The sequence below is a fragment of the Pleuronectes platessa genome, chromosome 19 (genome assembly GCF_947347685.1).
Source record: "Pleuronectes platessa chromosome 19, fPlePla1.1, whole genome shotgun sequence".
NCBI lineage: Eukaryota > Metazoa > Chordata > Actinopteri > Pleuronectiformes > Pleuronectidae > Pleuronectes > Pleuronectes platessa.
In genome coordinates this window covers 10,576,969-10,591,411 of record NC_070644.1, presented here as the reverse complement: position 1 = coordinate 10,591,411, position 14,443 = coordinate 10,576,969, and the positions used below count along the sequence as shown (strand labels likewise).

The following is a 14,443-nucleotide window of genomic DNA, read 5'->3' as shown; positions in this document are numbered from 1 at the left end:
TTTAAATAATAGTGTAAAACAAAAATACAGATGGAATTTGTGAATACCAGTATGTCTGATATGACTTAAATACCAAGAAAAAAATACTTTCAACCATTTATCAGATATTTGGAGTTCTGCAAGACGGAATGTGGACCTTGATGTTCATAAAACCCTGGCTACGACCTTGTTCTTTGTGTGAAATACAAAGAAAGGTCACTGAAATAATATAGCCTATGTGCACCATATTACAAAACAGTGAGTGGGAATTGCCATCACCCTTTTGCAGCTGTCTATTATGGTTGCAGTGGTGTTGGAGGAAAGATCCAGGTCACGTACTTAAGAAAGAGTCGCAACGCAACAATGTAAAGCCAGCCTACTACAAGTTCAAGTTCTGCATTTGGAATGTAAGAGAATAAAAAGTAGAAAGGTTTTAAGAGCCTCTTTTCCATCATGTCCAAACAATCAAACTCAAAGTAAGTGCAGAATGGCAGTTTATGATGATATATAATCAATACTGAATTATTATTACAAATGCATTGACATATAGACAGAATTTCAGTGTTGCAGGTGCAATTATTTCCACACAGCACTCATAGCGCTGCCAGCTAGCAGGTGGGAGAGACAGCTAGACGGCTGCTTGGCAGAAGGCCGACTGGGAGATGACACTGGACTCCCTAGTTCCTCCGTATCTTCTCTGGGGGAAGTGCATGTGTGAACACAAATGTCCGAGGGAGACGCCTCGCAGCTCCTTCGGACCTTCTCTGCCAGGCCTCCTATAAAGTCTAAGAAATGCAGGAGAAGTCAATGTGAGAACACAGCAGTGGGATTCAGCCAAGACATGCGCAATAATTGAAAAAAAACTAAATGAAAACAAATATCTCCCGGTGAAAACGATGTGCAGGGAACCTCCCGCTGCGTTTTGCATGTGTGAAAGGTCAACTCTGTAGCCAGTTCACCGGATCTTACCCGGGGGTCATGTCTGAAGACGTCAATCGACTAAAAGTGAAGCCCAAAGCATCTTGATCGCCCCCTGGTGACTGGCAGCAGTATAGGTAATTAATCCCACCTGTGCTTACAACAGTCTAAATACCCCTCCTTTTTGTAGCTTTTAGCTGTTTCCTATTGGTTGCATACAATTTGGGATTTGTAACTTTTAAAGCACTTTTTAAATTGTGTTTTGAAGGGGGTTGATAAATATTATTATTATAGTAGTAGTAGTAGTAGTAGTAGTAAGTACAAGTAGTATTTATTCTAGGTTACATTTTGTACTAATAATCGAGCCTGCAAAGTTCTGCAAAGTAACAAAATCTGCCATGTAGATGTAATGCAGGAGAAGAACATTACTCCGGGTTGAATGTGTTGAACTTTGCGGAGGCTACTCTCCACGGTGCACCGCCGCCTCCACCCTGAGCCCTCCCCCCTGTCTGTTGATATCCCAGCCCTGAGGTTTGAATCCACTCTCTGGCCCCAGTCGCCGCCATGCTGAGCTGAGGGGAGAGCGAACTCACCAGACCTCTGTCACGCAGCAACACTCCACCTCCACAAACACCGGGACACCGAGAGGAGCTAACCCCGCGGTGAGTACCACACCGGCGGCTTCGGTATCCACAGTGTGATTTGCGCGTCGAGGAAAAGTAACGACGAGGCGTATGTGCGTGGAGTTATTTCATCATGCGCCCCGCTCCTCCTGCTCCTCCTGCCGCTGCAGCTCGTACTCGTGCGTGCCGTCGCGGACTCCAGCTGCACTTGTTGCACCGTGCCCCCCCCCCACCCACCGACCGACACTCGCACGGCACAGAAACACGCATATTCATCACTTTCTTTCTGAACGTCTTCACTTTTCCGCGTTTGAACACTTTCCAAGAAACCTCCCTCGCGACGTTACCAAAGCGCAATTGCGTAAAAAAAAAAAGAAGAAAAGACCAAACACAGAAACTTCCCCATTGCACCGAGGAGTCCACGCCGTCGCTGTCCTTGAAGCGTAAAATAACTCGACTATAACATTACGTTGCCAAGCACAATCTTTTTAAAGCTCAAATTCGCTCTCTCTCTCTCCCCCCCACACTGGCACCCTGTTTCTTTCTAGCACTCGAGGGGTCACTCAGGGGTTTCCACCCTTGGCATGCATAAATCAAGGGGTGCTCCTTTTTTAGTGCCACAACAAAAGAGCTGCACTGACAGCGCCGCGGAGACAGGACCGAGGTTTATACGAGCACTGCATCCGAGCATCGAGGGGAAGAACTACCTGCACCGTGCACGGTGTCTCCGGTGCAGCTGGGGCCCATCACTGCCTGCTCATGAACCTCTCACCTGCACGCATGGCCAGTCTGAAGATGTCGTGGCGCTGTGCGGACCTACAGGCAGCAATACGAGGCTGTGTGTGTGTGTGTGCATGTGACCTCTCTTGGCTCTGTGCAGTGTAATTTAACGGAACACCATCATCAACCCTGGGTTTGAACCCTTCTGAGACACAGAGGCCGATGTCTTCACAGGGTCAAGGTCCTCTGTCTAGCACGGCTGAATTGATCATAAGAGTAGCTGAGGGCTGTCATCTTGTGAAGTTGTTATCGTTCATGTGCTGAGCTTTCCTGGGCTTCTGAAAAGTGCACGTACTATCTTCCCTGACTGAAGGTGATTGGAGATGCCCCTTTCTCCCTCCCGATATCGATTCCAATACCTGGACTGCATATCGGTGATACTGATCCGATACCGGCGCGTTAAAAAAATATAGCAGCTTGTTTAACATATTTTAACAGTTTTATGTGAAATGTTGCTAAATTCAGTCGTTCCTCGCTTCTCTAAAAGCAGTACTTGCCTGTGGCAGTACAGTGCAGGTGAAACTAAAGCTGTGGTATCGGTTCTGCCATTTTCAGAGGTTATCAGAGGCATTTCCCATGCTGGTATCGGAACATCTCTAGCTGTCAAACTGGTTATTTTGTCCAAACAATGGTCTCAGTATAATAAGTATAAGGAAGTATTCATATATAGATGTTGGTACAGACGAAAAGATGTTTCATTAACTTTTTTTTAAGATCCAATTCAAGACACATTCAAATAGTGTTCTTAAAATCTAAAGAAAACTTTTTTTTTTAAATAATTTTTCTCTGTTACTTGTTTTGTCTTTGAAATAGGCCTGGATGATAAAACTATAATTCCATATTGATTCCAGTATATTTTCTTATTCTAAAGGTCGATTGATTTATTGATTGAAAATACTTAGTTTTAGTATACTAGTTTCAGCCCTACTCCTTATACTTGTGAAACACCACCATTTGCCTTTCCCCACGCCCTTAAGCATTTAAGGAGTTGTATAAAAGAGAGAGCTTTCTTCACTTAGGAGTAAAGGAACGCCCCTCACATGATATACAGGCTTAGTTTACATTGCATAAGCACTGAGGAATTCTGGAGCATGCAAGCTATTTAGTATGTCACTAAATACAGCTCTTGTGTTTCCCACAGCTTCGTTAGTGACATTAACCGACCCCGCCTGTCCCTCCTCTCCGCTCAGCGTTCTCAGCGACGTGCATGGCATATGACATCTCGTCCCTCGTGGCCTCAATAACTCATTCTTCTGCCTCATCGAGTTTGATTCCACAGGTCCTTCCCTGGGTTGCTGGGGCCATGGGGGCAGCCACCCGGATCTTGTCAATATGATGGGGTTGGCTGGCCGGCGCTCCGGTGGCACCGGGGAGAGCCAGAATCATGTCAGTCAGACCCTCGAGGGGAGGCCCGGCAGAGAACTAGCCAGAACAGGATATTGCTGTGTGATCATTCACCAGCAGCAGACAAATCATTAAACCGCTGCGTGCTGCTGAGCCGCTCGGGCATTTCTGTCTGACTTTCCCTCAGGTTAGAGGTTAAGTTTGTGTTGCAAGGTTGTTGACGCTGCAGGTTTTCTGGAATTGCCGTCGGAAAGAAGGATCAATCTGTTAGCTTAAGGAGTTTTCGTGAAAATAGACATTAGGAGCCCAACATAATAATTTGCTCAGCTGTTTTTGCTTCCAGCTAAAGCTTTGATTTGTTTTGCAGATTTCTGTCATGTTTGTGCAGCTTTACTTCCTCTTACCTGCGCTTTATGCGAGGAAATCTTTGCACACGCAAAGCTTTCCCGGGACTTTCCATTTTAGGAACGCGAATTAGCCTATTTATAACACGTGTAGGTTTCATTGGATATCTATTTATAGAGAAACCGATACTGTCTGTTAGTTGTTCTTTGTCTTATTTCCCCCCCTCTCCGTCATTGGAATCACAGGATTCACATGTGCTAAATGAAATTACACAGAATGCTCCTGCTTGTTCATTATAACTACGCCTTGGCACGCAAACTCTTCTTTAGAGTCCTCTTTTTTTTAAATCGATAATCAATTTAAAATGGGTGGGAAAACAGGGAATCCAGTCAGGAAGTGCAGGGCTGAAAGGGAGCTTTGTTTTGAACATGAACTTTGTGCAGAAATGGCACTTGTTTTGGACGTCAGGCGTTATTTACTTGGATGGCATTTTTGCATCTCAGCCCAAGCTCTGGCTGATTTTCAGATTTCTCTCTTGTAAAAAAAAAAAAAAAAAAACTGGGAGCACTGAAATTGGTTCTCACTGGAGCATGTCCAGTGTTGCATATAGGGCGGTCGCATTAAGCACACATACCGCATCTCCGTGCTTTCCCCCTCTGATCCAAATGCACTTATTTGACCCCCTCCAAAGGAAACCCCCTATTTAAGAAACGTCACATTTCTTCACATGCCCACAGCGAACGACTGTCAGGTAATTGAATAAACTCTTAATGGATCTAAGGGTGACCATTCATGAGCCGTCCAGAGCTTTCCTCTCGTCTCTTTTGCCGAGCTCGGTCGTCAGCCAGCTCCTCGCGTACAATGGGCTGGAATACCTGCTATTCCGTGGTTAAGCAGCACTCGGCGTCCTGCTGTGAAGGTCACTGTAAAAGGTGTCAGGTCTGTGACGCGGACACACACAACCCCTCGCTGTTCCCTGCTGCTCATTAGCAATCTAATTATCGGGATTCTCCTGGTAGACGGGCAGGCAAACTGGCTCTTTCTTTAATTAAAAATCATTCACTCCATAAGAAGATGCGACATGGCACAGCGCAATGCTGACCTTTCATAAGTGCCTATTGGATGTCCTGCGTTTGGTAAACAAGGTGGAAGGGTTTGATGCATGGCTCGCAGCGAGCGGCCTCATTGTTGTGGTCCTGCAGGAGTTAAAAGGGGTCAGGGGCCAATCTGTGCAGCTCTGATGTTGAGGTGTGCTGCACTGGTTTTATAAAGCAGACATCTGGGTGCAACCCCCCACCTCCTTTTGAAATGCCCAACCCCCTAGCCGCCACACCCTAGTACCCCCCGACACCCCCGGGCTGGAATAATTTCCTATCGGCGAAAAGAGAGCAGCATCTGGCTCTGTGTTGGCTGCAGACAGCGGCATGTGTAGGCACTCTGTGTGTCTGGCAGTGCGTTACTGGCCATGCATAATGCATCGCTGCATTCCATAGACGTCTCAGCAAAATTGTCTCGTGATCGAATGCTGGTTTCAGATCAGCTGATGTAAGGATAAACACGGGATGTTTTGGTCTGATTCCTGTTATTCTTCTTTTGGTGAAAAGGTGAAGACCTGTCTACAACCTTGAAGGCTCAGTCGCCTGAACTGGTATCAGTGATTTAAAAGTGTTCCGGCAACAACATTAGAAATAGCTCTGATACTGCAGAAAACTTGCGAGTACCCGAATCTATTTACCGTTCCGATACCATGTCTTTAACAACTATAAGTTCATCCAAGATAAATGTGCAGTCATCTTTTCCCAGAAATCCCCTCTTCCTCTTCGCTGCTCCAAACACGCAGCTACAGTACCACTGTTAAGTATAGTAGAGCGGCAAAGAAGAGGGGATTTCCGATAGTGTAGAGTTAGCCACAGCTTGCTAAAATGTCAGTAATATCTCTCACTGGAAAGATACAGACGAGGTATTGTTTTCTAAACATTGGCTGGGCGTTTTTCCAGATATATTCCGTTTTGAAGTTGCTGTTGCACCTATTTCATTCTGTTACTGTCCTGTTTAAAACGTTGTCTGTCTCTTACACTTATAAACCGTGGTTGCACTTTAAAAGCTATTTAGTGGAAGTAACTGTTGCCTGTTCCTGAATGATAAAAGAGGCTCTATGTCCTTCATTTTCTGTGTATTTGATTTTAAAAGAGTTTAACCTGTGCCAGGACATATAACAGTGGTAACAATCATCAATTCCATGCAGAGTTAGTAACATACAGGTGATTAAATGCATTATACAAGTTGTTATATTGTTAAACACACTGGTGTTAGATTGAAACCAGGTATCAGCTGATAAGCAAAGTTCAGCTCTTTTTCAGGAAAGGAAATGGGAACATCTCTAATTAAAAGCAGTTGCATCATTATCCATGACACAGCAGAGCCTACACTGTGCATGAACTCTGAAGATCTCCAAGATGCTGTTGCCACAGCTTTAAGTGAGTGTGGGAAGGTTTACTGATGCGGCGCTGCAGCGCTATTGACAGCTCGCTTGATATTTTGAAAAGGTTCCCAGCGTTGTGTCTCTGAGAGCAGGGAGCTGGAAGGGAATGGGAGTGTGGAGTGCTGGGCTACATACAGTACATTCTGTGACTGAGGAGGATATCACTGTCCCACACAGCTGAGCGGAGAAGGTGTCCTCTGACCTTGTGCGACTATCATCTGTTTATGAAGTGGTTTGGCAGTTGCAAACCCAGCAAAGTTTTGTTTATAGGCGATGGAAGCTGTTGCATGACAGAGGCTCTATTTGCAGTCATTAGGTCTTTATCAGTTCTGCCTTTTGTCGGGTTCGTTGTCGCTCACTGTTGGATTTGTTTGAGGTTTGCATAGGGAGACAGTCGTTTCTGCATCAACGATCCATTGCCCGAGGACTCAAACTGCCTTTACAGCTAACATCTATGTGTGTGTGTTTTGTGTCTTTCTGCATGTGTGTGTGTGTGTGTGTTTGCAGTTTTCATCGCCCCGGGCTCAAAACAGTGCTGAGAAAGGGAGCAGCAGCTGGACCTGCACGCCCCAATCATTCCTTAAAGGAGGGAGAGAGGAGAAAAAAAATGTCCCCACAACAATAGACACACTCCCACAGATGCACATACGCACTACCCTAACCTCTGCCCCCACACTCCCAACTCACCGATCACCCCCTCCCCCCTCCGAGGCAATTGTGTGCATTGACGCTTTCCAGAGGAGCGATCCTGTTCGGCGTCGCTCTACACTGGCGAACGAAGCTCGGCTGTTGTGACAGGCGGGGAGAGAGAGCTTGATAGAGAGAGAGAGAGAAAGAGAGGTGTTTTTTTGTTACATGTTCAGATGGAGATGGACTCTGCGGCTGACATGCTTTACAGTGAAACAGCCCTTTAATGCAAGGGCTGTCTCTCCACCCTCGGCAGCCTCTTGGAGCATTTGCTTTTCCACTGTATACATCGTGCAAGAGAGAGAGAGAGAGACGCAGAGCGAAGGAGAGAGCAGCAGGCGGAGGGAGGGGAGGAGGTGAGAGACTGCTGGATGAACCTATTCTATTTTTCTTTTTTGTGTGTGTGTGTGTCATCTGACATGCAAACCACTGGTGACTTTCCCAGTAATGACAGTGTGACTGTGCTGGCTTGTAGGAACCTCTCCGACAGCGTTCCTCTTCTCTCTCACCCTCTGCAGGATCTTCCCACACAGATTATGGTAAGATTCACGTCGCAAACGGCTCGTGTGGACGCGCGCGAGTGTGTTGAAAGCTGGAATCTCAGTGTCAACACCTTCTCCTTATTGTTCCTCCCATAGCATCGGATATAGTTTTTTCAAAGCTCACTCTGTGCAGTGGAGAGAGCTATTTTAACCCAAATCTCATCTGGGAGGTAAATAATTCAGTGTGCTGGATGGCAGGTTGTCATGATGCAGTGAGTGGGGCTCTGCCGTGCCTCATTTTGAGGAAATACCCACATAGGTCACTTGGATTAGCTGCTTTTTGCTTCTGCTCGGCTGCATCAAAGGTTTACAGAAGAGAAAAGGGTTAGGGTTAGGGTTTTTATTATTTCCACTATAGTCTAGTGTATTTGTTTACAGCAAGATGGAGGAAAGAGGGTATATATATCCCAGAAGGAAGAGGTCTGGAGTTCATAAATCTCCCATGAAAGGGGAAGGAGTGGCACTACCCTCCCAGCGTGGACATTTCCGATTTCCCTTCACTGCACCACAAGTTGCTCTTCTTAACTGGGCATTGAAGAACTCAGAGACAGATGTTGAGTGTGATGAGTTTACAAGTGCTCGGTGCAGGTACATGAAAGCTATCGCATCACTTCAAATGACACTGGTCTTCTGGCTCTGAGTAGTTTCATATCTCTGCTGTGCACAAATAGAAACCAAGCTATCAGTCACTGGTGACCTTTTCTTTAAAACTTCAGCGGCAGCACAGTTTGAGTGCTCTTTTATGTGGGTCACTTTGTGTTGGATGTCAATCCCGGATCTAGACACTGGATTAATGCTGCTTTCAGACGTGCACTTAAGTGCAGACATTTTCTTGACCTTTTCCGAAGGGGCTGTGTGTGAGAACGCAGATGTCAGAGTCGGTTGCTGCGGACAGTTTCCAGAACTTCTCCTGCCAGCGCCCTGGTAGAATGTCCGGAAAAATGTCAGAATGAGTCAATATGAAAATACAGCTGGAAAATTCTGGAAGTGCCGCAGACGAAGATGTCAATGAGATTCAATAGCTTTTGACTATAAAGGCAGATGCTGGTGTCGATGTGCTGTAAACAAAACCATATGATTTCTGCAGTTGAATTAATACGTCATGTCTTGCCTCCTGCACGTTCTAACCAGGCATCATCCCTCGTCTGAAGGTTCCAGACATCTTTGTGTTGTTGTGAACGCAACGGGCGTCTTTTCGGACCAAATTTTCCAAACATTTGCAAGATTATGTCTGAAAAGGGCTTTAGATATGAAATGCCCCTTCAACCTATTAATTCAATTCTCAAATCAAATAAGCAATCATGCCCACTCCATTACCTTATTTCAGATCCTCTTTTTAATTATATCTCCAAGACACTTGCGCTCAGCAACCAGAGGAATTGGAGCTAAATTGATTACCGGAGATTTATCGGGTGTATGCAACTGCTGCCTTTTCCTGCACTGACGACACACACGTAACCTAAAGTTCAACTCGCTGTCATTCGGCGGGTAATGGAAAAGAAACCGATGCACTGGTGAGGAAATGCACTCTAAAAATCAGCAATGAGAAAGGGTTGAGAATTCAGGAGAACTGGGCTGAGGAAAAAAAGGTGAAAGGATAGAAGGCACATGTACCCGTTTAGCCATGGTCCCCACACAGACAGTCTGCCGCTGGCTGGCCGACTGTCTCCGAGCCTGGTGGCTGTCTGTCTGGGTTTGGGGCTGACAGGATTGGGTGGGGTTGAGACCTTACCCCCACTCCTCTTTCCCCCCTCCTCTTGCAGCCCTAGCAACTGAAGCGATAAACCATTAAGTCTTATTTGGTTGGATTATTAACTGAAATAGACTTACATATAATATTAAAAGCTTTGATGTCCTGCCTCAGCTCTATTGTATACATCCGACTGTCTGTGAATTTGTTTCTAACCTTTTATCTGCTTAGAGAACCTAATTCCCTCTCTGGCTGATCACAATCTGTGTTATGCCGGCTTGCTGACACATCACAGGGTATAATCTGTGAATCTAATGTGCTGCTGCCATCGTAATCTTCGATTTGGTTGATAAGCTGTTGAGCTATTGCCATGCTGGGTTTTTGGAGATTTCCCATCAGCCTGCAGGACACACGATGTCTCCGTCGGCTCATTAAAATTTCAGGATGCTGTCAGTAAGCATCTGCTGATTTACAGTACGTGCAATCACAAATGCATTGGCAGATGTGTGTTTTATGGACTATTAGTTTGATAATTTAAATTGTTTTTAATGATGTTCTAATTAGTCTTGATTGATGTATTATTCATAGTTTAATGCTGGATGTTAATGAGCTCCACTGAATCCATAATTGCGCCTTAATAACACAATGCATTCTTCATCTGTGTTTGGGTTCATATTGTCTGCTTGCTAGCTGGCTGGTTGGCTGCCTTGGGTAACCATAGTAACTGTATCCCTCAGAAAGTTAAACAGACCAGAGCTCGCCAGATGAGTTGTGAGCGAGTGAAGCGTGTCTGTCTGCAAAGTTAGACGTTGTCCTAGGCACGAAAACCAACAGAATCAATCACTACCTATGGCTAAAGAGGCTGTTGTTCCTTGGCAAAAATGTGCATAGTTTTGCTGTATTATTTATTGTAATATTGCTTTATCATAATTCTAAACTTACATTGATTTCTCTCTCCGTCATAGATCACTGTGTTGACTTCAGTCCCAGGCCTCTTCGACCGTTTCCAACTGTGTGAAGAAAAGTGAAAAGAAGTTTTAATGTATCAGTATTCGCTCGCCGACGCCATGACGGACAAGTAAGTGGTTCATCTTCCTCGGGGTATGTTTGTGTGAAGAGCCCACTCGGGACACTGGCCATTTGTTTCAATGTGAAGTAAGAACATGACGTTGTCTCTTGTGATTACACTTCTCTCGCTCGGCACAAGATTGTCTGCTGGGAGTGCTTTGGAGTTACTACAGAAGCGGAGGAGAAAGGGGAGGGGTCGATGGTACAGAGGGAAGTGTGTTGCGGTGGGGGGTTGGTATAAAGACAGTCTGTTTGCCCCTGAAGACCTATTACATTTGCATCGGGGCTAATTTGCATTCTTGTTCACTGTGCTGGTATGTTGCTGCTGTTGTTCGTTGGTCGTTATTTCCCTGACAAAATAGTCATTTATAGGGTTTTTGCACCTTGGCATACCACCTCTTCTTTGCTCCTTCTCTCTATTCTCCCACTTTTTCTTTTCTAAGATTACTTCTTCAGCTTCCCCCTTCCCCCTTTTCATATTGGACCAGTCCTCTGCCTATGCTCCCTATCTCTTTTCAAATTTTGTTTTTTTGTCTCCATTGTCAACGTCGTCTTTGTCTCTTTAGTCCAGTGTTTGTTGGATTCGATCTATAGACGATGGAGAATTTGGGTGCAGTAAGCAAAATAATCCGCTGTCAGCGTTCATAATAAGCGGAATAAGTGGCGCAGGGCAGTCAGCTGGAAGGGATGGGAGCGAAAACATGGTGGAAGGCCAAACAAGGGCCGGGACTATTATGTGCTTGAATTACAGAAAATGAAAGAGGAAGTTTTGAAGAAGAAAAAGAAGAAAAAAAAGTCGGCCCACGACAAGCATAGAAGCAGGTTGTTCTCAGGACACTTTGATGTTACGGCTCAATTTGAGTAATGTAATGAATGCCTGTGCAGTGAAGAAGTAGAGGAGATTCATGTGCAGAGGGACGTTTCCATCATAATGGTGGTCGATGGAAAGAGGTTGATGGGATTTTCTGTTTGCGCGCACTCTCCACTTATTACTTATGCACCTGTTGGTCCTTTCAGAGCGAGAGAAAGAGAAGGGGAGAGCTCCGGTGAGTCAGACTTTCTACGAATCAGGCCTCGGGTAGTTTCCCTGGCTAACACCAGAACACTGAATAATGTCGGCAAAGGACATTATGTTGGTTAGTAGAGCCGGATAATGCTATATTTGCCCGGAGGGGGAATTTCTCTTGCAAATTAGAAGGTTCTACCACTTAAGGATGCATTTCACTTTCTGCAGTGCCAGACGTTTGGTGCTCGGGAGTTATTTAACTGTTTTGGATGCAAAATAAAAGACTAAACATGAAAAAGATGTTCGTGGAAACTTTACTGGCTCTGCTGGACCAAAAATCAAAGTGGAGGGAAGGTTGGGAGTTTTTCTAAGTAAGCGATGATGTTGTTGACAAGCTGTCCCATTGGATGAAAGGTATCCAGGCAACCAGAGCGGGGCGAAAAAAGGGGGACGGGAGGGGGGCGTAATTGTGGGCTCGATGCTGGTCCATGTCGCAGGATGATTGTTTGTCTGGAAAGAATGATAAATGTTACGCCAAAAGGAAGTGAGGGGAAAAGTTGGAGGACGTGCCCCCCGACAGGGATGGCGAACAAAGCCCCCCTCAACATGGGACTACTTAGGATTCATACAAAGGCAGAAGAAGAAGGCTACTTATTCTCTCTCTTTCTCTCTCGTATCTCTCGCTCTCTCGCTCTCTCTCCCTCTCCCTCCACACAAATTCCTCTTGTTTTTCTCTTGCACACTCATGAGCAAACATTTACACATAGCAGGATATCGGTGGACATTCCTCCATGTGCATTCCTCTAATGGCATTCCCAGATACAAGCTGGCCTGCAGCAAGTGGAGCATTTGGCATTCACAAGTTTCTGGTATTTTCCAGCAAAGTACATGACGACCCTGGAGAGCACACCATCCCCATTTGTTTGGTGAAAGAGTATAGACCCTAGGTTTACCCATTCAGATTGATGCAGGAGCTGATCCATCCATCTGCAAATGTGCTCTAGCATCCTCAAAACGTTCAATGGCAGGATTTGAAGTTCAGCCCTCGAATTTAGCAGGACAATCAGGGATGAGGAGAGTTTCTAAAGCCAGATATGCTCTCTAGTGTTTGTAGATGGGGATTCTTTCTGTTAGAATTCAAGCCTGCATTATCCTCTTCATCACACGATGTGTATGTGCATCCATATTTGTGAGTAGAGGCCCTTTACAAATGGTCAAGACACCCACTTACATCAGGCTTTCGTTTGCATTTGGAATGGAAACAATGAGCATTCACTTCCGGGTCAATAACTGCAGTACAAACTGTTTTTATCGACCCCGGCTCTGATGGATAGTGATAGAAACATGAACACATTATGACGAGCATTGAACTTCCAGGTGCTTGGTGCTTAAACAGCCAGACAGGTTTAGGTACTTACTGTTTTTACATCTTGGTATCAATTTGCAACACCAAGTTATCTTATTTCTTTATTCTTGTATGTATTGTGCAAAATGCATGCTGCTTGTGATGCATTGGTTTCTTGCGCGTTCGTGACATTGAACATCAATCACAGACCCAACCCAACAAAAGAAACAAACTGGCAATTGGACAAGAGTCTGCCCCCCTTTTTTTCACCCTAGTAGTGGTGTAAAGAGGTGTAACAGCAGCACAGGGGCCAAGTCAACTAGTTCTGTTCTTATTCTTTCAAAAACATTTTCACCAGTGTGCACTGTATTGCATCATATGGGAGAGTAGGTCAGACAACCAATGCCCCAAATCCAGAAAGAGAAGGTAGTTTAGAATTTAATCAAAAACACACACAAACTGTAAAACACATTGATTTGTGAATTTCCCTTCAAATTGGTTGCTTCCATTCTTTAGGGAAATGCAGAAACACAACCCAGATGAAAAAATATGGTGTTCCTTTTGCCCTAAAAGCATACTATCATATTTCTTTTATGCACTGGTTTCATTCCTGTTTTTCCATAAGGAGAATCCTCCGCCTACTCTCTTCTCCCTCTTTGTTCTCAGTCTTCCCTCTCTACAACCTCCGCATGAATTTGTTGGCTTGAATGTCCTCCCTCATCCTAAAGCCTCTTTCTCTCTCTCTCTCTCTCTCCCTCGGTCCCTCTCATTTTCATTTCCTCCCCCCACCTGTGGTGGTGCTCGCTGACGGCCTGTCAGAGACTTGGGTTGTTTACAGACGGACAGTAAGGATGGCTGCACAGATGAGAGTGTGGGGTGGGGAGGGGTGTTTGGCTGTTACTGGAATGACCACACTGTCATAGAGACGAGTGGCCTTTCCCAGTCTACTGTGTATCTGGATCAGTCAAGGTCTCGCATGTGTGCGTATTCATGTCGGTCTCATGGGAGCGAGTATCTAAAACCGCCAACAGAAGCTGGTTAAGTGCTTTCTGTCACTTGCTGCTGAACACTCAGATGTTTAGACCCTTTAGATTAATAATTGCATTTATGAACCATCAATGACTGCCTTGCTTTTAACAGCATCACCAAAAACATAACTTGACTATTGTTGAAATATAGGGGTGCAACATGGTGGATTTTCTGGGAGAGGACCTGCTCCAAATGTAAAGGGATCACAACAACACAACAATTCTTAGTTTCTGGTGATAATGTGAAATCTGCCAATACATCCTCATAAATCCAACTCACAGCATTTTGACTGACCCAGGGCCACTGCACATCATAGTCTGCATCATTACGTGTCCTCCATGAGGGTATCCCACAAGACTACTCTTTTAGGGAAAGAAAAACCAAGCGCTGACAAAATAATTGACTTGAACAGTTTGTGCGGAAAGAAAATAGCCCCGTTGGTTTGTCAACTTAAGCTTTGACTGGACTTTTTTTCTGTTACGCAACAAGAGGGGGGGAAATACAGATATCCTCTCAAAGTTTGTGATGCGATGTCGAGTCGTATTAATAGGACCATTTTAGTTGGTTGCAACCCTCAAATTCAATTCTGCACGGTTGTGTTGCAG

At 45.1% G+C, this 14,443-nt stretch overlaps 1 protein-coding gene across 4 annotated transcripts in view; it reads left to right on the top strand.

The window, feature by feature from the left end:
• The first annotated feature begins 1,416 nt into the window (after positions 1–1,416).
• Positions 1,417–14,443, top strand: part of sema4d (sema domain, immunoglobulin domain (Ig), transmembrane domain (TM) and short cytoplasmic domain, (semaphorin) 4D) — a 38,899-nt gene continuing 25,872 nt past the window's right edge. For 2 of the 4 annotated variants that reach the window (XM_053411353.1, XM_053411357.1), the window contains exons 1-2: positions 1,417–1,559; positions 10,356–10,468. In XM_053411353.1, coding sequence (XP_053267328.1) covers positions 10,431–10,468 — 38 coding nt within the window. In that variant the 5' untranslated portion in view covers positions 1,417–1,559; positions 10,356–10,430. Of the gene's footprint in view, positions 1,560–6,976; positions 7,515–7,633; positions 7,698–10,355; positions 10,469–14,443 lie in introns of those variants that run through there. The other 2 variants (XM_053411355.1, XM_053411358.1) reach the window with 2 other exon arrangements.